This window comes from Vulpes lagopus, chromosome 4 (genome assembly GCF_018345385.1).
Source record: "Vulpes lagopus strain Blue_001 chromosome 4, ASM1834538v1, whole genome shotgun sequence".
Taxonomy (NCBI): domain Eukaryota; kingdom Metazoa; phylum Chordata; class Mammalia; order Carnivora; family Canidae; genus Vulpes; species Vulpes lagopus.
In genome coordinates this window covers 44,873,796-44,895,741 of record NC_054827.1, presented here as the reverse complement: position 1 = coordinate 44,895,741, position 21,946 = coordinate 44,873,796, and the positions used below count along the sequence as shown (strand labels likewise).

Here is a 21,946-nt window from a genome sequence, read left to right as displayed (position 1 = left end):
CCTCTCCTGGGTTGGGAGCCCCGGGAAGAGTCAAATGTGCTGGGGCTGGGCTACCAATTTCTGTGTTCCCAGGGCCCGTGCCTGGCATGTGTCCCGGGGGCAAGCGGTGGCTGGACTGTGCCCAGGGCCCTGCCTCCTGTGCAGAGCTCAGTGCCCCTCCAGGGATTGACCAGACCTGCCACCCCGGCTGCTACTGCCCATCCGGGACACTCCTGCTGGTGAGCTGACTTCCTTAGGACCCAAGCAGGGGCAGAATCAAGGATATAGGGCTTCAGGGTTGAAAGGAAAAGCACTGAACTCAGGGGTCACAGCTCAGCTCTGCCAGCAGCCGGCAGGTGACCCTGAGTGAGTCACATTCGTGCCTCCATGAGCCTCTCTTGCCATTTGTGAAATAGTGATAGGTCTAGAAGATCCTTATGATTCATGCCTACTTGAGCTGCTCTCTTCTCTTACGTTATCATTAGTTATTTATTGAGCGCCTTGCTCACTTAGTTTTAGAGGGCTACGCGATAGGGAAAAAGCAGACTCTGCCTTCGAGAAGCCTCTAGTCTGGGGAAATCAGACCCAGAGCACCTAGAATGAAGATAGAACCATCCTTACACAGGAAGTGAGCTTTGCATATTGTGGAGCTCGGGATGCAGACTGGCGGGGGCTGGGTTGGTGGCAGTGGGCTTCCTGGAGGAGGTGATCCTGATGAGACTGTCAGAGACTTCAGAGTGTGGAGAGCTGCTGTGGGAAGGCAGTGGGAAGGCAGTGGGAACCAGGTCGGGAAATCAGGCGGGCACCATGAAATCTGGACCAAAGCTCAGGGGGCGGTGGGGAGGGCTTACAGAGGAGCTGCTGAAGCCCAGGGTGTGGGCAAGGGGCCAGACTCCAGGGGGGTCTGGGTTCAAATCAGACTCTTCTACTAGGAGCTCTGTGACCTGGGGCTGCATAGTCTTGTGCCTCAGTTTCTTCCTTTGTCAAATTGGGGTAATAATGTACTTAGCCATCGGAGTCTGTAAAATGCTGACGTGTCTCCCAGGGCCTGGCTCACACCTCAGTACATTTGATCTTTGAATCATGTGCTGATGGATGGCAATTTTAAAAATTTGGGACACTAGCAACTTTTGTCCAAACTCCTTGTGTGTATAATTCACCAGTTTAAATTTCCTTGATGAAAATGTGGCATTTTTTTTAAAAACATCATTGCTATATGAATTGCTCGTTTTGTATTTTGTTGGCTGATTTTGTGGGCATTTGACAGTTCAGTTTCCTGTCCTGCAATTGGAGATGGTCTTTTGCTTCAGAAATAGGGATCCCTGCCCCTCCTGTAACCGCTGGCATGGATTTCCCCATGAGCGGCCATGGGAGCAGAAGGGCTGTTTGCGGAAGGAGCATGGGTGGGGTTGGAGGGTGGGAGCCTGAGAAAGGGTGCTGGGTTCTGATGGTGGGGAACAGGCTGGGCCAGACCCACCTGGAAGCCAGAAGATGATGGAAGGTTTTTGGTTCCAGAACAACATATGTGTGCCCTCCCAGGATTGCCCCTGTGCCCACGGTGGGCGCCTTTATCCCCCGGGCAGTGTGGTGCTTCGTCTGTGCGAGAACTGGTAAGGACCCATGGCTGTGACCTGAGAGCACCCTGCCATCTCCCCACGCAGCACCAGGGGGCTGTGGAGACCCCCCTGCCCCCTTGGGCACAGCTGTCCAGCTCCCCGAGGCCCTTGCCCACGCCCTCCGTGCCCATCTTTTCTCTCCCCACCTGTCTTGGTCTGTAGTGTGTCGCAACAACACAACAGACCTGAGGCTGGTGTTCTCACACATCAGGAGACTAGAAATCAAGGCTCGAAGTGTCAGGGGGTGGTTCCTCCTCAGGGCTGCGAGGCAGAGTCTGCTCCAGGCCTTTCTCTTGTGTGGCTGCTGGTGATCCTTGGGGTTCTGGGCTGTGGCTGCATCCCTGCAATGTGCCTCCACGTGGCCACCTTCTTGTGTCTCCATGTCATTCCTCTCTGTGCCGGGTCCATGTTTCCCTTTGTATAAGGACACCAGTCATATTGGACCAGGGCCACCCTGACACCCTCACTGTGACTTGATCACCTCTGTAAAGAAAGACCCTGCCTCCAAATAAGGTCACATCCTGAATCCTGAGTGTTCAGGCTTCAGCCTGTGACAGCACCCTGACCTCTGCTGCTTTCTTCTAGCTCCTGTGTTTCTGGGCTTATCACCAACTGCACCTCCTGGCCCTGTGAGGAGGGTGAGAAGGGGCCCCATACACGGCTCCCTACCAGGAGAGGAAAGCACCTGGGCAGAGCAGGGGGGAAGGGAGGAGGGTGCTCTGCCCAGGCCAGAACCTCTGGCCTGTGCTCGCTCCATCCTCGCTCTGCCTTTCCCTCCTGTGTACCCCAGGTCAGCCCCTGTGGTCACCCTGGACCCCATGGAGCGAGTGCTCTGCCTCCTGTGGCCCTGCCCGACGCCACCGGCACCGCTTCTGCACCAGGCCCCCCACCACGGAACTGACCCTCAAGGTGCCGCTATCTTCACCAAACCTGCCTACACCTCTGTGCCCAGGCCCCGACGCTGAGGAGGAGCCCTGCCTCCTGCCAGGGTGTGACCGTGAGTCCTCCGGTGCCCAAGACAGTGCATTCCACAGTCCATGGATGCCCGCTGCCTTGCCCCAGCTGGCCCCCAGCCCCCGCAAGACCCGCTGCCCCCTACAACTGCTTCCTTTCCTTTGCCATCACGCCAGGAGCTGGGGGCTGGGGTCCTTGGGGGCCCTGGTCCAGCTGTAGCCGGAGCTGTGGGGGAGGCCTGCGGAGCCGGATGCGAGCCTGTGACCAGCCCCCTCCCCAGGGCCTGGGGGATTTTTGCGAGGGGCCTCAGGCCCAGGGAGAGGCCTGCCAGGCTCTGCCGTGCCCAGGTACCTGCCAGGAGCGAGGGGATGGGGGTCAAGGAGCACGACAGAGAGACAGGCCAGAGAGGGCCATGCACACAGCTCTCAGCCCATCCCATCCCCTTCACCAGTGACCAACTGCACTGCCATTCAGGGGGCAGAGTACAGCCCCTGTGGCCCTGCCTGTCCTCGCTCCTGTGATGACCTTGTGGTGAGTCTGGCTCCCTCAGAATGAATGCCCTCCAGTGGCCCTGAGGGTCACTCTGCAGGAGGGCAGGGTATGGCTTTGGGTCATGACCCCTTTGGGCTGCCTGGGGCAGCGTAGCACTGTAGGGAGGGGTGGGGTAGTGCCGCCCCGGGCTGGCTTCCCTTTGTTCTGGAGTGAGCTTCACCCAGCAATCTTGCGTTCATCACATCAAGCCTTTCTGAATGTAAAGACTGTATTACAAAAATAGCATAAACACGTGTGAAGGGGGGAATGAGCCCATGATGTCATCTGAAACACTACGAGCATTTTGGTGTGTGGATCATGACTCTGAAGGTACATGTGTGTGCATGCATGTATGCATCCATGCCCTGGTGGGTGTGACTTCGCAGAACACCTGCCCAGGATGCTGGAGAGGGACAGAGGCAAGATACAAGGGGCCCCCGCACGGAGCACAGTGCGGGGTGGAAGCTGACCTGGATCGGGGATGCTCAAGGGATGGTGCCCTGAGGTCTGCTGCAGGGGTCTAAGAGGGGTCAGGGTGAGGAAGGAGGAAGAAGGGCTGATGCCTGGCTCCTGGCTCCCCCAGGGGACCCCAGCGCCTTCCCAGGTGACCCCCTGCCCAAGCCAGCTTTCTGTTGCCCTGCTTCCTACGTTCCAGGGAGGTCAGGGAGATGCCTTGGTTCCCAGGCACTGACCAGGTCCCCCATCGAACCTTCCACAGGGTTCACATTTGGAGGACACCCTCCCTACCCCCTTACCCTTGCCCAGGGCAGACCTTCTCAGGCTCTTGTCTTCTCTCCCCACTCCTCCCCTCGGGAGGGGACGAGCAGATACTGTATTTGGACAGAATGACTGTGAGCTACCTCCTCCTTCACTTCATCGTTCCCATGGGGCTCTGCACTGACTCCCCAGGGCACCCCTCCCTGCCCCCTCGGCCCTGTTTTCTGCTCACCCGAGCCCTTCCTTGCTGCCTCCCCACCCCCCAGCACTGCGAGTGGCACTGCCAGCCAGGCTGCTACTGCCCTCCAGGCCAGGTGCTGAGTGCCGATGGGGCCTTCTGCGTGCAGCGCAGCCACTGTGGCTGCTTGGACCTGCTGAGCGGGGAGCGGCACCAGCCAGGGGCTCGGCTGCCCAGGCCCGATGGCTGCAACTACTGGTGAGCAGAAAGAGGTGCCAGGGTGAGGGCAGGGGGCACCTGAGCTCTCCTGAGTCTCAGCCAATGCAGGTTAGATTCCCATGATCCCTGAGAAGATGCAGGCAGGGACTCTCACCCCTGTCTAATAGGTGGGGAAACTGAGGCTCTCTGGGAGACATGGCAGGCTGGGGATGGGTGTGTGCTTGGAGGGGATGGAGGGGTGATAAGCATGGTGTTTCTGCTCACCGTCTGGCCCCAGCCAGCAGCAGACTACCTATGGTCATCCCCCAGTAGGACACACCAGCCAGCGACCAGCAGGGAGCCACAGGACACCTAGAGGCCCCTGAATAAGACAGGGAGCAGGGTCTGGAGGCCCAGGAGAATGGAGAGGTGGCATCTGATCCCCTGAAGGGGAGGAAGGGGTATAGGGGGAAGGGAAGAGGCAGGTTAGGAGGGGTGCATGTGGAGGGCACGGGCAGGGCTGAGACGCTGCCCTCCTTCCTGTGCCTGCATGCCCTGCCTAGCACCTGCTCAGAGGGGAGGCTGAACTGCACAGACCTGCCTTGCCCAGGTACGTATGTTCCAGCTCAGAGGAGGTGAGGAAAAGTGGCCAGCATCACTGAGAGGGCTGGGACCAGGGAGGAGATGCCTGTCCCCCAGTGCCCTTCCACCACTGTCCCCTGCAGTGCCTGGTGGCTGGTGTCCATGGTCGGAGTGGACAGCGTGCTCCCAGCCCTGCAGGGGCCAGACAAGGACTCGCTCCAGGGTCTGCACCTGCCCCACTCCTCAGCACGGGGGGACCCCATGCCCGGGGAAAGCAGGGGAGGCAGGGACCCAGCATCAGAAGGAGGCCTGCCCCAGCTCCCCCGACTGCCCAGGTGAGATGCCCCCACTAGTCTGCTCAAATCTCAATAGGCCAGGCACCTCCCAGGCCTCCTAGGGCAGATGGTTCTGTCTTCCTGGCACAGTGGATGGAGCCTGGAGCCCCTGGGGACTGTGGTCTCCCTGTGACCCGTGCCTGGGGCAGTCCCATCGGAGCCGGGCGTGTGTCTGGCCCCCAACCCAGGAGGGAGGCAGGCCCTGCCCTGGGAGCTACAGGCAGAGTCGCCCTTGCCAGGACAATGCCACACAATGCACAGGTGAGGGTTTCTGCAGAGATCTGGGAGGGTCCCCTTATAAGGCTAGGGAGACACTGCCTCTGACCTTTGACCCCAGCATACACTGCCGTGTCACTTTCTTTGAGGAACAGCCCTTAGATCACTCACCCCGTAATCCTGGGGCAGGGTGGAAGGTCAGAGCAGGTGGGTGGCGGGGGTAGGGGTGGGGGGGGCGTGGCAGGAGGGCTTGTCACCTGTGTGCTAGGATCCTTTAGGATGGGCCCCTGCTCATCACCCTCTCTGCTTCCCTCCTGCCACAGACTGTGGGGGTGGCCAGGGTCTTCTCCCCTGCGGGTGGCCCTGTCCCCGCTCCTGCCAGGACCTGTCTCCTGGGAGTGTGTGCCAGCCGGGCTTGACGGGTTGCCAGCCCAGCTGTGGGTGCCCCCCTGGCCAGCTGTCCCAGGATGGCATTTGTGTGCCTCCTGCCCACTGCCGCTGCCAGTACCAGCCTGGAACCATGGGTCAGTGCTTCCCTTTGCCCTCTCCCAGTGACCCCCAAGCACAGCAGTGCCCTCCTGCCCGGCCTCTACCACTCTGTCCCCCACGGGCCCAGCCTGGAGCTATAGGATGGGAACGGGCCACCTGTCCTCTCCAACGCTCCTGGAGTTAGTCTCTCATGCGTCCCACAGCATTCCTGGCCTGCTCCGGGTTGGGGCTTCCATCTCCCAGGCCCGGAATCTGGGGCATCACAGGGTGAAGGCTGATAGGGAGGGAGGAAAAGGCAGTGGGGCAGGAGGAGGGATTCAGGGTTGGGAAACACACTGAGCTATCTGGAGTCCCCCACCCTACTCATGCCTTCAGGGATTCCTGAGAACCAGAGCCGGTCAGCGGGGCCTGGGCTCAGCTCCTGGGAGAGCCTGGAGCCTGGAGAGGTGGTAACTGGGCTCTGTGACAACTGGTGAGCTGAGAGAAGCAGGGAGGGACTGGGCTGCAGAGCCGGGCAAGAGGGCTCTTGGGGGAGCTGGCCAGGGTCCTGCTTCTCAAGCCCCCTCCCTTGTCCCCAGCACCTGTGTGGAGGGTATCCTGCGCTGCCAGGAGGTGCCTGGCTGCCCTGGCCCTGGTGTGTGGGGTACTTGGGGCCCCTGGGAAGACTGCAGTGTTTCGTGTGGAGGTGGGGAGCAGCTTCGCTCCCGGAGATGTGCCCGGCCCCCCTGCCCTGGGCTGGCCCGCCAGAGCCGCACCTGCCACACCCAGGTCTGCAGAGGTGAGTCCCAGGCCAAGGGTCACCCTGGATGCTCCAACTTAAGTTGGATTCCCCTGTTGGCCTTTGACATGGACACACAGGTGTCTTTGCCTTCCTCATCCCATCCTGTATGCTGCCCTTTTGGGCTGATGATGGACAAGTGGAGGAGGGAGTAGCCAGATTCAGGGAGGGGAGTGTGTGGGAGGGTGTGATATGGACCCCGAGGGGCATAACCCAGGGAGGGGACTGCTGACCCAACTGCGGAGCCCCGGGAGCGTGGGCACTGGGGTGAGTAAGCAGGTCCCAGTGGGGTGGGTGGAGAAGTAGCCATCTAGGGCTGCGCGGGGCAGCGCTGGGCACTGATGCAAAGATTACCCCAGAGGCAGGCTGCCCAGCTGGACGTCTGTACCGGGAGTGCCAGCCCAGTGAGGGGTGTCCCTTCTCCTGCACCCACGTCACGTGGCAGGTGGGCTGTTTCTCCGCTGGCTGCGAGGAGGGCTGCCACTGCCCCGTGGGCACCTTCCAGCACCGCCTGTCCTGTGTCCAGGTCAGAACCCACTCAGCCAGGAGCCCAAGGCCCGCCCCCTCCCCTGCCTTTCCTTCCTCTCCCCTATAGCTGCTCACCCCCACAGACCCTGTGTGACCCCAGGCTGGCATTCAGCTCCCAGAGCAGACGCTGGGGCGACACTGCCTCAGGATGTCGCTGGTTCCCTGGAATGGGGACCTTGCTCTTCAGCAGCAGCTCTCCCTGGCTCCCAACTCCAGGTGGAGCTGTCCATGACTGACGGGCGGCCAGGTGCCCCCTCTGGCTCCTCGATGCCCAGCAGCTGGCAGTCGGGCTCCCCACGCCATTCAGACCACAGCAGGGAACCGTGGGTCCTCACTGCCCCCCTCTCCCTGCCACATCCCTGTGGGGAAGCATATCCCTCCCTTTACTCTGGCTGGCCCCAGACTCCTTGTCTCCCGCTGTGAGGTCCAGACTGCAGACAGGTGCCAACAGTGCTCTGCTGAGCTCTACAGATGCATGGGGATTTCTTTCCCTGTCTTTAATCCTACTCTTGAAGCCAGTGCCCGGTGGCTGCCCCCAGCCAGAGTTCCAGAATGCCATGCCCAGAAGGGCCCGAGCAGCCACCTGGTCCCATCTGCTTGACTTTGAGCTGATGACACTGGGTGAGCTGCAGAGAAGAAAAGGGAACACCGAGTCACACACACAGACAGTTACTGGTGAAGCTAGGAGCCAGGTGTCTGTTTCCTGGCTGCTCCGTGTTCCCTCCAAGTGCCACCCTATGAGGGCCTCTGCTGACCCTGCCTGGGTCCCATGCAGGACATCCACTGGCCATTCGGGCCAAGCTCGTAGGCCACTAGTCCCTCATGTTCATTCCCCTGACTCAGGGAAACAGTCCCACTTGCTCCAGGGAATGCTCTTCTGGGGCCCAAGCCCCTCCCTGCTGCCACCAAGGAGCCACCAGGAGCCTTCCTCCCCAACCCCTTGGAGGCAATGCACAGGTGCAGAGATCTGGCACCTGGTCTGTGTGATTGCACCTTCTCCTCTGCTCCCACCCACCAGGAGTGCCCCTGTGTGCTGCCAGCCTCACTGCTGCAGGAGCTGGGAGCTGCGGGTGCTGACCCTGGGGCTCGTCCACCCATTCTGGGAGAGGATGGTGGGGCCCTTGGGCCTGGGGATGAGTTGGGCTCAGGCCAGAGCCTTCGTACAGACTGCAGTAACTGGTGAGGGGATGGTGAGAGTGGGGGAGGTTTGGAATGGGGGGTGGGCGTTGGCTGCTCCGCCCCTGCCCAGCCTGACTACCAGCTCCATCTCTTCACTGTCCAGGGGGCGGAGACCCTTGCCCACACCCCTTCCTCTCAGAGTCTGTCCTGTGCAGCCCCTCAACCCCGTGCCCTTTCCACAGCTCCTGTGTGCATGGGAAGCTGTCTTGCTCCATGGGGGACTGCTCCGAGGCTGCTGATGGCTTCAGTCCCTGGGGGCTGTGGGGCCCATGCTCCCGCTCTTGTGGTGGGCTGGGCACCCGAACCCGCAGCCGCCAGTGTATGCAGCCCTCCCTGGCTCCAGGCAGCCTGGGTTGCAGTGGGCCCCGCCAGGACCTCAAATACTGCCTCAGCCCCGACTGCCCAGGTGAGGGAATTGGGAAGTGCAAGTCTGGCTGTGTTTGGGGCCTTAGGGTCCACAGGAGACCCAGCTGAGGGAAGGGCTGAATCAGATAGCAGTGGTTTGGTCCTGGTGTACTGCACACTCAGAAGCATCCTGAACAGGGCTTTTCTTTGGCACAGGGGCTGGAGGGTTCACAGTGGAGCCAGTAACAAGCATTCCAGGTAGCCCAGACTCCTTGGGTCCCAACCCCTGACTGCCTCTACCCCTCCCATGTGGCCTCTCTTTGGGAAGAACACGCCCAGGACCTCCTCCCTTCCCGGCCCTGCTTCCTGGGAGTTCAGGAGCCCAGGGTTGACTCAGCAGGAGATGCCTCTCCCCCTTCTCCCTGCAGGTGGCTGGGGCCCGTGGTCTCCATGGTCCCCCTGCTCTCACACCTGCACAGACCCCACACACCCTGCTTGGCGCAGCCGCACTCGCCTCTGCCTGGCAAACTGCACTGGGGGTGACGCTTCACAGAAGCGCCCTTGCAACCTGCCCTCCTGCACAGGTGTGTCTCCAGTCTTGACCTCTGACCTGATCCATGTCTGAACCACGGCCATCCCCTCTAACCCCATCATCCTCCTTCCAACAGCTCACTCTGACCCCCAACCCACGTCCAACCTCCAAAACCCTTTAAGCAAATACTGAGTTCTGAGCACAATATCTAATCATGAATCCTTGCATGACTCTGGGCCCTGGGGTGCTCTGTGCAGCCCTGGCAGCTGCTGGGGAGCCCAGCAAACACCAGCACATCCTCCCTTATGTGTGTCCTCAACACTCACCCAATTTCCCACCCAGATCCCTCAGCATCCCTGTGAGTCTGGGACCACTGCCCCTTGTGAGAGTGGGGACACTGAGGCCTAGTTACCAAAGCCCCACAAGAGCCAGTATTAGACCCTCAACACAAACCCAAAGGTCTGGATGAGGTCACGGCTGGCCCAGCAGATGAGGAAGGCCGCACCCAGGCTGAGGTCGAGGAGTCAGGGCTGGCTCCAGCTCAGCTTCGTTCCTCCTGCCCTGGCCCGCAGAGCCATCCCCGTGCCCCAGCCCTGGCTGTGTGGCTGGGAACTGTTCCTGGACTGCCTGGGCCCCGTGGGAACCTTGCTCTCGAAGCTGCGGGGTAGGCCAGCAGCGCCGACTACGGGCATACCGTCCCCCGGGGCCCGGTGGGCACTGGTGCCCGGACATCCTGACTGCTTACCAGGAGCGTCGCTTCTGCAACCTGCGGGCCTGCCCAGGTGAGAAGGACTGGTGAGGACCAGAGCATGCCCTTCCCTGGCATCACGTGCCCCTGTGGCACTACCAGGACCCTGCCCAGGGCTCCTGGTCTATGGAGGGGCCCCCCTGCCTGAGCTAGATCCCTCACGAGGCCCTTCTCTTTTCCACGCAGTGCCTGGAGGCTGGTCACGCTGGAGTTCCTGGTCCTGGTGTGACCGGAGCTGTGGGGGGGGCCGGTCCCTGAGGAGCCGCAGCTGCTCAAGCCCCCCGCCCAAGAACGGGGGTGCTCCCTGTGTTGGGGAGAGGCACCAGTCTCGGCTCTGCAACCCCTTGCCCTGTGGTATGGCAGTGGGGATACCACATCCCAGTGGCCTTTGCCCTCGGCACAGGTCTTCCCATGCCCCTCCTAATTTAATTTCCATGATGCCTTGTGGCAGAGACCCTCACCAGCCAGCTGAGGAAACTGAGGCCCACAGGGGTAGATGGCGAGGTCTGGCACTGGGTAGGGGGGACTCGCTCAGGTAGGGGGTGCCCTCCATGGACCAGGCGCAGTGTTGCTTGGAACCACCCAGCAGGTCAAGGCTTTTGGAGGATTTGAGGGTTCCAGTCCTGAGTGCAGCTGCACCTGGGGTGTGGACAGAGTCAGACATGCTCCTCCCACCTTCTGCTCCAGTTATTGGTCCTTCTGAGCTCTGGGGGCCCCAGGGACCCTGGTTACTCTTGTATGGCCTCCAGGTGAATACAGAGGAGCCAGGTAGGTGAGCATGTTGGCTTCACAAATTCAGTCCAGGTCAACAACATGTATTGGGTGCCAGGCTAGGTGCTGGGATCCCCCGGGTAGGTAAGAGGAACTCCCTGGCACTCAAACGTCCCAATCCCGGGGGTCTCCCCAAGGCCCCTTGTATCTGTGGGCACCAACGTGGGGTGAAAGATGGGAGTATAGCTTCACAGAGGTAAGAGTGGTTCCTGGGCAGGCAGGTGGAGTGTTTCTGAGCCCCGGTGCCCAGAGCCCTCTTGACTCTGGTCTTCCCCATCTGCCCAGAGGAGGGCTGCCCAGCAGGCATGAAAATGGTCAGCTGTGCTGACCGCTGCCCCCGCCACTGCTCAGACCTCCAGGAGGGGATCGTGTGTCAGGATGGCCAGGCCTGCCAGCCGGGTTGCCGCTGCTCTGAGGGTAGGAGCTGCCCTGGCCCCATGGCATGTCACAGCGGCTCAGTGGGAAGGCAGGTGGGAGCTGGGTGCCAGCACAGCTCTGGAGGGCTGCCTCCCCCACAGGCTTCCTGGAGCAGGACAGTGGCTGCGTGCCAATTGAGCACTGCGAGTGTACAGATGCCCAGGGCCATAGCTGGGCCCCGGGCAGCTGGCACCAGGAGGCCTGCAACACCTGCACCTGCCAGGCTGGGCGGCTCTCCTGCATGGCTCAGCCCTGCCCACCACCTGCCCACTGTGCCTGGAGCCGCTGGTCAGCCTGGAGTCCCTGCAGCCGCTCATGTGGGCCCGAGGGGCAGCAGAGCCGCTTCCGGTATGGGGCTGGGCAAGGCTGGCATCCCCTCCCCAACCCTGGTCTGCTGCTGCCCGGACTCAGTCTCCCTCTCTGATATGGAGGTCCTGGATCCTGCCCCCACCCCGTGGCATACCCTCTGTGTCCTGGCCCCAACTTTTGTCCCTGGTCATCCTTGCTTTCTTTAGCCACCCCAGGTTTGCCCATCAGGTGTCTCACCAGGAGGTGAGTGAAGAGGGACCCTGGGTGTCTCTCACCTTCTCTGCCCTGGGCCCCACCCAGGTCCTCCACCTCGGGCTCATGGGCCCCGGAGTGTCGGGAGGAGCAGTCCCAGAGCCAGCCCTGCCCTCAGCCCCCATGCCCACCCCTGTGCCTGCATGGTGGCCGCCTCTACACGCTGGGGGACAGCTGGTTGCAGGGCGAGTGCCAGCAGTGGTAAGCTGGGGCAGAGGTGGGGAGGGGTGGTCCATACTGTCCTGCCTTATGGCAGCATCCCTGAGTCCAGGCTCCTCCTCTCAGCTCCTGCACCCCGGAGGGCATCATCTGTGAAGACATCGAGTGTGCAGGTCTGGGGTTTCGTACCAGTCCCACCTCCCCTCGCCCTCCTAGCTTCATGCTGGCCATTTGCTTGCATTGTGTTTATTTCCCTCCCAGCCCTATTTATAGCTGCCACCCCCTGTATGGACCTTGCACAGCCCTCGGGGCCTTTGCTCCCTCCAGTTTCTCTAACCTCATCTGTGCCCTCCTACAGTCCCTGGGGCCTGGACGCTGTGGTCCCCCTGGTCTGAATGCTCTGTCTCCTGTGGAGGTGGAAACCAGCTTCGCACCCGGGGCTGCATGGCCTCGGGCCTTGGCTACAGCAGAGCCCCCTGCCTGGGCCCTGGCACCCAGACCCAGCGCTGTGGACAGCAGCCTTGCCTGGGGCTGCTGGAGTCCTGCTCCTGGGGCCCCTGGGGGCCCTGTTCCCGCAGCTGCGGCCCAGGCCTGGCCTCCCGCTCTGGGTCCTGCCCCTGCCCACTGGCTGAAGTCGACTCTACCTGCAATGGCACCTTCCTCCACCTGGACACGCAGGCCTGCTACCCAGGACCCTGCCTGGGTGAGTGTGCATGGGGTAGCCAAGCCCCATCACCTGTTCCCTGCCTCAGGAAAACTCAGGGAGTAATGTGATTTCCCAAACCCCAGATTCTACCCCCCAAATGTATATCTATCCCCCTGATATTTTGTCTAGTTTCTTTTCTCTTGTCACCATCTCCTCCCTTGAGCCCTTTGGGCTGTGCCCCTCACTGCTGGGTGATGGGGACCTTGCTGCTGGGTGATGGGGAGCACAGGGGATCAGGACTTGTCTGAGCTCCCTTTTGCTCTTGCCCTGTGCAGGGTGTTGGCTGGGGTTGGGAGAAGAGGGGAGGGATGGGAGGGAACATAGGCTGGAGGAGCCAGGCTGGCATCCCCCCACCTTGGTCCCCAGAGGAGTGCGTGTGGAGCAGCTGGAGCAGCTGGACACCATGCTCGTGCCAGGTGCCCGTCCAGCAGCGCTACCGGCACCAGGGTCCAGCGCCCAGAGGGGCCGGGGAGAGGCCTCCCTGCACACGGCTGGACGGCCACTTCCGGCCTTGCCCAGTCAGCAACTGCTCTGGTGAGGCACTGGGAGCAAGAAGCTAGACAACTGAGCCCTGGCAGGGCCTCCCAGCTCCTCTCCGAGCAAACATGCATGCCCCTAGGCCCTTGGAGCAGGTGCCCTTGCCTGCACTGACCCCTGCCCTCAGCAGCTCAGTTACTCTCCTGCCTCACCCTCAACTGCTGTCACCCTCAGCTGCTCCTTCCCCTCCCAGCTCTGCTGTGATTTCCCCACTTTGTAGCTGCTGGCTGTGTCCACGTGTGGTGACGCCCAGGCACAGAAGGTCTTGCCCACCCCCTGTGGTAGCCACCTTCTCGTCTTCCATCTGCCAAGCCCAGGAGTACCTGCCAGGCCCCTAGTTCCCCGAGGCCCCATCCTGCCTCTATGCAAGCTATGTGGCTCTCCAAGGCCCAACCCTCACAACCCTTCCTAGAGGCACCCACAGCAACACTAGTCAGTCCTTACCAGCCGCATGGGGACAGGTTTACAAGGAGACCCTAAGGGGCCTTGATGGGATCCCGTACTGTGTGCTTTGGGCTCAGGGGGGTGGAGGGTGTCTCTAGGCTGTCCCCAACCGGCCTCTGGTCCCCCACAGAGGACAGCTGCCCACCTCCCTTTGAGTTCCAGGCGTGTGGCTCCCCCTGTACCGGGCTCTGTGCCACATACCTGAGCCATGGGCTCTGCCAAAACCTGCCGCCCTGCCAGCCCGGCTGCTACTGCCCTGAGGTGAGGGGTGGGACTGGGGGGGGGATGTGCCCCAAGAGAAGGGGGTCTCTGTCCCACTCCTGCACTTCCTCCCCTGTGATGCCTCTGTGACACCCCTCCCCACGACACCTTTTAAGAGTCCCTGGCGTTTGGCCTCTTGCCCATGTGCCCATCCATTTGCTTAGTAAATCATCATATGCACCTGCTGTGAGCAGACACGGTACTGGCACTAGGGTACAGAGGTGGCTGCCACACAGCCCTGTGCCTGTGTCCCCTTCTGCTCAGGGGCTGCTGGAACAGGCTGGGGGCTGCATTCCCCCAGAGCAGTGTAGCTGCCTACACATCACAGGAGAAGGAGCCAGGGTCACCCTGGCTCCCGGGGACCGCCTGCAGCTGGGCTGCAAAGAGTGGTGAGTGATGAGGGTGGGGAGGTAGCATCAGAGGACTGGGGCCAGGGAATGGGGAGTGGGGAGGCCCCACAGGGAAATCCCCCAGGCCCCGGGCCCAACCCCAACCTCATCCTGCTCCAAATGAGCCCAGAGTTCAGGTCACCCCTACGTGAGCCCTCCAACCACTGCTCTGGGCCGAGTCTTGGCCCCCCAGTCCTACCGTGACCATCCCCTCCCACAGTGAATGCCAGCGCGGAGAGCTGCAGTGCACCAGCCAGGGCTGTCAAGGTAACTCTGGACTTGAGAGACCAGCTGTCCTCATTTGCCCAGGATCGGAGGTGGGGTGGGGGTGGGGGAGGGGTGGGGTTGGGGGGTGGGGGGGTTCTTGGATCTGGAACTCTTAGTGCTGGCACCTGACAGTCCCAGACACACCAGGCCAGCTGGTCACCCCACTGTGGCTCCCCCAGACCTCCTACAGCCTTTCCTGTTTCCAACCCTTCCTGGTCATAACTAGAGCTCCTCCTTCCCATCCACTGGCGTCTGCGGTCTGGGGGAGGGTCACTGGGAAGGATGCCCACTCACTGCCCTTCCTAGGTCTTCTGCTTCTGAGTGAATGGTCTGAGTGGTCACCCTGTGGGCCCTGCCTGCCCCGTGGTGTGCTGGCTCCTGCCTCCAGGACTGCTCTGGAGGAGCACTGGTCTCAGCACCCAGCTGGCCTCTCCCCCACCTTGGCCCCCTTGCTGGCTTCGGAGCAGCACCGTCATCGCCTCTGTTTGGACCCTGAGACGCGGAGGCCGTGGGCTGGGGACCCAGACCTCTGCACTGTACCACTCAGCCAGCAACGCCTCTGCCCGGACCCTATGGCCTGCCATGGTAAAAAGGAGGGAAGAGATAAACAGGGCAGGAAGGAGCCTGAAATGAGAGTGGTGGGGGACCTCCCCAGGGGGGCTTGGGCCATGCTGTTTATTTCAGTAGCCAGGCAGTTAACAGGCCTGCTAGGCCTCCTGCTTGCCTCCAGGGCCTGCTGGATTTCCCGCTGGGTGGGGCAGCAGCAGGGAGCATCCATGCAGCCGCTGAAAAGAGGAGGAAGGGTGCTTGAGGGGCTCAGGGCATGTCATAGTGTCTGTAGGGCTGGAGTAGAAGGTAGAAGCCAGAGGCAGAGGGGATGGGGGCCTGGGTACTGACTCCATCTTATTTCCCCAGACTTATGCCAGTGGAGTCCTTGGGGGCCCTGGAGCCCCTGCCAGGTGCCCTGCAGTGGGGGTTTCCGGCTACGCTGGAGGGAGGCAGGGGGGCCCCCCGGAGGGGTCTGCCGAGAGCCATGGGCTCAGACTGAGAGCTGCAACGTGGGGCCCTGCCCAGGTAACCCCATCATGGCACCTGGAGGAGGCGTGGGGACAGCAGCATACAAGCTGGCACCCGAGGGGGATATTGCCTCTGCTCCTGGAGGCGCGCAGAGGAGCACAGGGTGCTGTCGTGGGGGCACAACAGAGTTGGCCCCCAATGCAGACTGCTACTTTCTGGTCCTCAGGGGAGAGCTGCAAAGCCCGAGACACCGTGCCCACCCCTGACTGTGCCAACCAGTGCCCTCGAAGCTGTGCTGACCTCTGGGACCGCGTGCAGTGTCTGCAGGGACCATGCCACCCAGGTCCCTGGGAACCCTAGGGCCTCTGACTGGGGCATCCTATTCTGCTGCCTCTTGCTCCCAGAAAGCATGTGACCTGCGGGCAGGGGGTGTGCTGCTGTACTGGGTCGTGGGTTACAGGGCAGCAAAGCGGATCCTTGAGTCACTTTCAGCAACCGAGTAGGGCTCCTGCATAGAGCGAGCCTTAGCCAAGGTGGACTGTGTCCGTGAGGGTGCTCTCAGCAGCTTCAAGGGTTCCTGAGGTGGTGTCCACACAGAGGGGGCTAGCATGACCCCTTCCTGTGCCCCAGCAATGGGAACAGTGTGGGGACTGGATCAAGTGGGGACTGGGGGGCTGGGGGTGGGAAGGGTACTCCAGTGTCAGCTTGAGGCTCTGGACTCTGTCTGGCTGCCAGAAGGATCCACTGTGAGTGCCTGTCCTGAATCTTGCTTGTCCCCTCCCCCACCCTCAGGCTGCCGCTGCCCCCCTGGCCAACTGATACAGGATGGGCACTGCGTGCCCATTGCCTCATGCCGCTGTGGCCTCCCCAGCCCCAACGCCTCTTGGGTGGTGGCCCCAGCCGAGGTGGTACAGCTGGACTGCAAAAACTGGTATGGCTGCCCACTGGTGGCTAAGGGGAGGGATGTGGAGCTCTGGTTGGGTGGGCTCGGGGCAGGTCAGGGTAATGGGCATTACAGGGATGCCAGGGCTCTCTTCACCCTGACTCATGCCCTCGACCCCTGTCCACAGCACCTGTATCAACGGGTCCCTGATGTGCCCACCCCATGAGTGCCCCATCCTTGGGCCTTGGTCTGCCTGGAGTAACTGCTCTGCTCTGTGTGGTGGGGGTACTATGATGCGGCACCGGAGCTGCAAGGAGGCTCCTGTGGGGGTACCCTGCCAGGCCCAGGACACAGAGCAGCGGCAGGGATGTAACCTGCAGCCCTGCCCTGGTGAGCACCTGGGGTGCTGTGTGCCTGCCCTTCCCTCTGGCACCACTGAGCTCAGGCCCCTGTCCCAGCTGGAGTTTGCCAGGGCAGGTGGTGGGGCCTGGGCAGCCCCTTCACTGGTATTCCACTTCACTGTGTGCCCCCCAGAGTGCCTACCCGGCCAGGTGCTCAGGGCCTGCGCCACTTCGTGCCCATACCTCTGCTCGCATCTGCAGCCCGGTGCCAACTGTGTGCAGGAGCCCTGCCAGCTTGGCTGTGGCTGCCCCGGAGAGCAGGTATGTTAAAGTGCCATGTCCTGACTCCCGTGTGTGTGGGGGGTGGTGCAGAGAAGTGGTGATCTGAGTATAACCGGAGCCTATACCACCCCAGCTGCTGCACAATGGCACGTGTGTGCCCCCTGCTGCGTGCCCCTGCACCCAGAGCTCTCTGCTGTGGGGTCTCACCTTGACCCCTGAAGAGCAGTCCAGGGAGCTTCCCCCAGGGACTGTGCTCACCTGGAACTGTACCCGCTGGTGAGGGCGGGGGGGGCTAGGGGTAGGGAGGGTGTGGAGGGCAGGGTTGCTGAGGACAGGGGTGAGGAGCAGGGCCTGGGATGCCTCCGAACACATGCTTCTCTCTTCCCAGTATCTGCCAACAGGGAGCCTTCCGCTGCTCTCTAGCCGACTGTCATGGTGAGCTGTGGCTGTCTGGGCCCCTGCCGGTCCTTCCAAAGCCAGGGTGGGGTTGGCCCTGGTGTGGGTGAGGGTCCTGCCTGCCCTTGGTAATGCTATCTCTTTCAAGAAGCCGCTTCCCAGCTCTGTCCACACTGGTGTTGGGGGCATTCCTGCATGCATACTGAGCAGGGCTGTGAGCAAAGCAGGAGGTGGAGGGTTCTTTCCCCACAGAGGAGAAAGCCAAGTCTGAGAGGGAGAGCTAAAATAGGACCCTCATCTGGCAGTCCCCAGGAGGGTTGTGTCTGCCCTGCACTGTTTTGCCCCCATCTGATCAAAGTCAACAGACCTTTGCTGAGGCCTCACACGTGCCCAGCCCTGGTGCTCTGGGCTCTGTGCAGATTCAGAGACACACAGGTATGGTGAGCCCCGAGCACCCCAGCCTGGCTGCTGAGGGCAGACTCACCCACCAGAACAGAGATAAGAGATGGTTCTGGCCCACTGACAAGCAGACTACACCCACAGGATGGGAAATCATTGCCACAAATGGAGAGGTCAAAGTGGACCGGCCTGGTCAGGGGAGGCTTCTTGGAGAAGGCAAGACTCGAGTTAGGCCCCGCTAGCATTTGGGAAGGTAGATAAGAGCAGAGGGGTGTGCTTGGAGGCCTAGAAGTCCAGAGGCTGCTGGAGCCGAATGGGCAGCTCTGGGAGAGAGGAGGGACTCTAGAGGTGCCTAGCGTGGGAGTGGGGAGAGCCAAGGCTGCACCCAGGGCTGACCCGAGTGGTGGTGGTGGGGCGTCTTCCCTGGCAGAGTGTCCCTCTGGAGAAATGTGGCAGCAGGTGGCCCCCGGGGAGCTGGGGTCCTGCGAGCGGACGTGCCAGGAGCCCAACGCCACGGAGACTCTGGGTAACTGCAGTGCGGGGCAGGTCCCAGGCTGTGTGTGCCAGCACGGGCTCTTGCGCAGCCAGGCAGGCCTCTGCGTGCCCACAGACCACTGCGAGTGCTGGCGCCATGGGCATCCCTACCCGGTGAGACACCACAGCCCCTCTGTGCCACCCAGCCATCCCCAACCCAGGCCTCCCTCCATCAGGCCTCCCTCCCATCAGGCCTCCCTCTGGTCCACGGACTCCTCCCCCTATGCCAGGGCCTGCCCCAATGGGCAGCTTGGTCATCAGCTATCACACTGGGACAGTCTCTGGGCTCTACCAGCCCACCTCCCTCCTGAAGTCCTGTTGTTGACTTCGGCCTCTGGCCACTGTCCTGACTAGATCCCCAGGCTGGTTTCAGGGATGGTAGTAGTGTAGAAAAGTTGAACAAGCAGAGTGATGGAGATCGAGATGGAGAAGAGGCTGTCTCCTATCTCCCCAGCCTGGATCCGAATGGCAGGAGGCCTGTGAAAGCTGCCGCTGCCTCCATGGGAGGAGTGTCTGCACCCAGCACTGCCCCCCCCTCACCTGTGCCCAGGTACCCACCAGCAGCCCTGCTGCCCTCTCAGAGAACCAGGAACTCCCTAGGTTCCTTCCTGAGTCCCTTCCCAGAAGCTGGTCTTAGGGCCTCAAGCAGGCAGTGTTGGGCATTGGGGCTGTCCTCCTGAGTGGACTGGGGGGCCACTCCCTCTGCAGGACGAGGTGACCATGCAGGAGCCAGGGAGCTGCTGTCCCACTTGCCGCCAAGTGACTCTGGGTATGCAGGGGACCTGGGGTACTTCCTGCCATGCCTTTGCCTGCTCTGGGCCCTTCTCCTAAACTGGCCCCTATGCCTACCCTAGGAGGCCTGCCTTCCCCGGTGCTGCCTACCATGGGGATTAGCAAAGTGGAGACCCCCAGTACTGCACCACGGCACCTGACCACCCTTGCCCCAGCCGCCACAGGTACCCCTCAGGTCCACACACTGTCCCCTCCACCTGGAGTCCCCTCAGGGGGGCCTTCTTTCTCTGCCCTGCCCCCACCTCCTGCACTCACCTGCTCCTCCCCACAGAAGAGCAGTCAGCTTCCTGCCGGCATCTCACAGAGCTGCGCAACCTCACCAAAGGCCCCTGCTACCTAGACCAGGTGGAAGTGAGCTACTGTGCTGGGTACTGCCCATCCAGCACCAACGTCATGCCTGAGGTGAGCGAGGGGGCTGCTGTGCACTCCCAAGGGCCTACCACTGCGAGCCTAGACCTGAGCAAAGCCCAGGGGAGGTGAGGGACGAGGTTAATCTCAAGGGAAGATAAGCCAGGGGTGAAATTTTCCCCAGTGTGGTGACTTCCACCTACTGCTTGGCTCCATGCCCCTCAGCAGGGCTTGGGCTCAAGAGCTTACTGCAGGCCTCCACCGCTGCCGGGGAGGGGGGGGCTACGGGGACGACAGACAGGGGGGCAGGGATGGACTGCTTCTGGTGTGGGCCTACCAGGACATCAACAGGAAGGGTATGAAGGAGCTAAATTAGGCTCTGAAATCACAGCCTATCAGGTAGTGAAGAAAAGCTCGGTGGGACATAGCATTGTCCCGGACATTCCTGGCAAGGCATCGTGAGCATGTCCCAGAGGATGGCCAGACTGCTGCCCTGCACTTGTTCTCCTGGGACCCAGAGGGTGCAACCCTGCTCCTCCCCCCCCCCCCCGCCCCACGGGTTGGCCCAGCTGGACAGGGAGTGTCAGGGTCTGGCTCTCCCTCCACTGGGAAAGGCCCTGGGGTGGGGTGGGGGGAGACAGGTGGTTGGGGCCCACTGCTTGGCCCCATCCAGCTGTCCAGCTCAGCGGAACCCTCCCGCAGGAGCCGTACCTGCAGAGCCAGTGCGGCTGCTGCAGCTACAGCCTGGACCCCGAGAGCCCCGTGCGCATCCTGAATCTACGCTGTCCTGGCGGCCGCACGGAACCGGTGGTGCTGCCGGCCATCCGCAGCTGCCAGTGCAGCGCCTGCCTCGGTGGGTCTGGGGGGGCGCTGGTGGGGGGAATTCCAGGGTGGAGTGGGGACAGGGGCAGGCCTTCCCAAAGGCACCCATTTCCCAACTCACAGGCTTCTCGGGATTCTTCCCGAGATTCTTCCTTCCTGACCCCTTCCGACCTGCTCCTTCTGCTTCTCGGCTCTGTTGTTGAGTTCTCCTCCAATAGACACAAGCTTGGGGGTTTGGAGTCCATCAGAGCTGCTGATCCATCAAACCAGCCCATCTTTCCTTCCTTGCTGAGCACCCGTGACCTTAGCCTTACCACCAGGCCGACAATCCCCACAGGCTCCTTGGGAGGGCTGAGGGAGAGCACAGGTGTGAAGCGCCTGCCAGGTGCCTGGTTATCCTTAGGTCCCCGAGGCCACACTGTGGCAGAGGAAAGAAACAGGTGCAGGGGTGCTGATACCTAGCCTGGGTAGGGCACAGGGCAAGAGCTGGCCTTTCTCTGGGCTTCTTCCTCTCCTGCCAGTTTGTTCCACCACCCTCCCTCCAGCTGCATCCCTCCCCAGCCTGACCACTGCCTCTTTGCTAGTGCCTCTCCCCCTCATTTATCCTCCAGGAGGTGATTTCTCAAAGCACTGATGGCTCAGCTGCATGAGGCTGCCTTGCCCCACTGATGCAATCACCAGGCTCAGAGGCACTGTCCCTTTCCTCCCCAGCTGACCAATCTGCTCCATGCCCTGGTACCAGCATATCCCAAATAAAGTGACATTCACAGCAAGCCTGTGTGCAGAGTCTGCTTCTGGGGACCAGAGCGGGAAGGGAGGCAGAATGGGTCTGAGCCCTGCACAAGGACTGTCTCCAGGAGGCTTCTGTGAATCTGCCATGCTGGTGAACTTGGGCGAGTCGCTTCCCATGTATATGCCTGTTTCCACATCAGCAGGTTGCATATAAAGTCTGAAGCTCTCTGGTGCATGGCTTCTGCTAGCCAGTTCTGCCCCTTTTTCCCGCAAAGAGTTCCTGTGTAGCTGGTGCCACCCAGCCCCACCACCCTCTCCTGCTTCCAACTGCCAGTCCCCATCATCCAGAGAAGACTTCAGTTCAGTTCAGAGTGTCCTTGTCGTGGACACTCAGAGTCCATGTGGATAATCCATTCAGTCTTCACCACCTCGAGTGCAATGACCTTCCCCTTCATTCCACAATTCAGCCGTCTGCAAACACTTTCAAATATTTACTTACCGATCATGCCTTCCCATCCTTCCGGCTTACTTGCTCTAGTTCCCCACCGCTATCATTTATTTCAAATTCACTGAGCCTACCAGGTTCTCACTTTTCATTAGCTGCCTCCTGTTGCCCCTCAGGATTCATGGTCTGCACGGTGATTCTCATCACTGACTGCACGTTAGAATCATCCGAGGAGCTTTTGAAACCCTATCAATGCCCAGGCCCCATCCTGAACCCATTAAATCAGATTCTTTGGGAGCCTCGTGGGTAATTCCATGTGCGCCTAGCTGGAAATGAGAACCGCCTGTCATTCTAAATCACTCCAATGCAAGTACCATGAAATCCTTTGCTTTTCTAACTACATTCATACCCACCTGGCAATACACCAACTCAGAGTAATGAGTTTCTAGACAGAATTTTTGCAGATGGGGTGTTTTTACCTTATGTTTGTGATCACAAACCTCAAACAAGCCTTTAATTCAATCTGCCATTCTACCTA

The 21,946-nt window shown here is 61.2% G+C and overlaps 1 protein-coding gene across 6 annotated transcripts in view; it reads left to right on the top strand.

The window, feature by feature from the left end:
• Positions 1–20,983, top strand: part of LOC121489543 (SCO-spondin-like) — a 51,440-nt gene extending 30,457 nt beyond the window's left edge. For 4 of the 6 annotated variants that reach the window (XM_041752684.1, XM_041752683.1, XM_041752681.1 and 1 more), the window contains 44 exons: positions 73–218; positions 1,495–1,589; positions 2,181–2,233; positions 2,386–2,592; positions 2,726–2,896; positions 3,001–3,080; positions 4,064–4,233; positions 4,737–4,783; positions 4,899–5,090; positions 5,181–5,351; positions 5,630–5,830; positions 6,171–6,267; positions 6,374–6,573; positions 6,933–7,099; positions 8,120–8,280; positions 8,463–8,686; positions 8,842–8,883; positions 9,054–9,209; positions 9,730–9,939; positions 10,092–10,259; positions 10,962–11,093; positions 11,195–11,441; positions 11,703–11,855; positions 11,940–11,986; positions 12,172–12,516; positions 12,886–13,053; positions 13,631–13,761; positions 14,026–14,150; positions 14,371–14,417; positions 14,724–15,002; positions 15,333–15,491; positions 15,661–15,777; positions 16,227–16,365; positions 16,505–16,707; positions 16,852–16,979; positions 17,074–17,216; positions 17,329–17,375; positions 18,166–18,383; positions 18,724–18,819; positions 18,978–19,038; positions 19,124–19,225; positions 19,333–19,463; positions 20,112–20,262; positions 20,843–20,983. In XM_041752684.1, the coding sequence (XP_041608618.1) occupies positions 73–218; positions 1,495–1,589; positions 2,181–2,233; positions 2,386–2,592; positions 2,726–2,896; positions 3,001–3,080; positions 4,064–4,233; positions 4,737–4,783; positions 4,899–5,090; positions 5,181–5,351; positions 5,630–5,830; positions 6,171–6,267; positions 6,374–6,573; positions 6,933–7,099; positions 8,120–8,280; positions 8,463–8,686; positions 8,842–8,883; positions 9,054–9,209; positions 9,730–9,939; positions 10,092–10,259; positions 10,962–11,093; positions 11,195–11,441; positions 11,703–11,855; positions 11,940–11,986; positions 12,172–12,516; positions 12,886–13,053; positions 13,631–13,761; positions 14,026–14,150; positions 14,371–14,417; positions 14,724–15,002; positions 15,333–15,491; positions 15,661–15,777; positions 16,227–16,365; positions 16,505–16,707; positions 16,852–16,979; positions 17,074–17,216; positions 17,329–17,375; positions 18,166–18,383; positions 18,724–18,819; positions 18,978–19,038; positions 19,124–19,225; positions 19,333–19,463; positions 20,112–20,262; positions 20,843–20,865 (6,350 nt within the window). In that variant the 3' untranslated portion in view covers positions 20,866–20,983. Of the gene's footprint in view, positions 1–72; positions 219–1,494; positions 1,590–2,180; positions 2,234–2,385; positions 2,593–2,725; positions 2,897–3,000; positions 3,081–4,063; positions 4,234–4,736; positions 4,784–4,898; positions 5,091–5,180; positions 5,352–5,629; positions 5,831–6,170; positions 6,268–6,373; positions 6,574–6,932; positions 7,100–8,119; positions 8,281–8,462; positions 8,687–8,841; positions 8,884–9,053; positions 9,210–9,729; positions 9,940–10,091; positions 10,260–10,961; positions 11,094–11,194; positions 11,442–11,702; positions 11,856–11,939; positions 11,987–12,171; positions 12,517–12,885; positions 13,054–13,630; positions 13,762–14,025; positions 14,151–14,370; positions 14,418–14,723; positions 15,003–15,332; positions 15,492–15,660; positions 15,778–16,226; positions 16,366–16,504; positions 16,708–16,851; positions 16,980–17,073; positions 17,217–17,328; positions 17,376–18,165; positions 18,384–18,723; positions 18,820–18,977; positions 19,039–19,123; positions 19,226–19,332; positions 19,464–20,111; positions 20,263–20,842 lie in introns of those variants that run through there. The other 2 variants (XR_005987358.1, XM_041752686.1) reach the window with 2 other exon arrangements.
• The last annotated feature ends 963 nt before the right edge of the window (positions 20,984–21,946 follow it).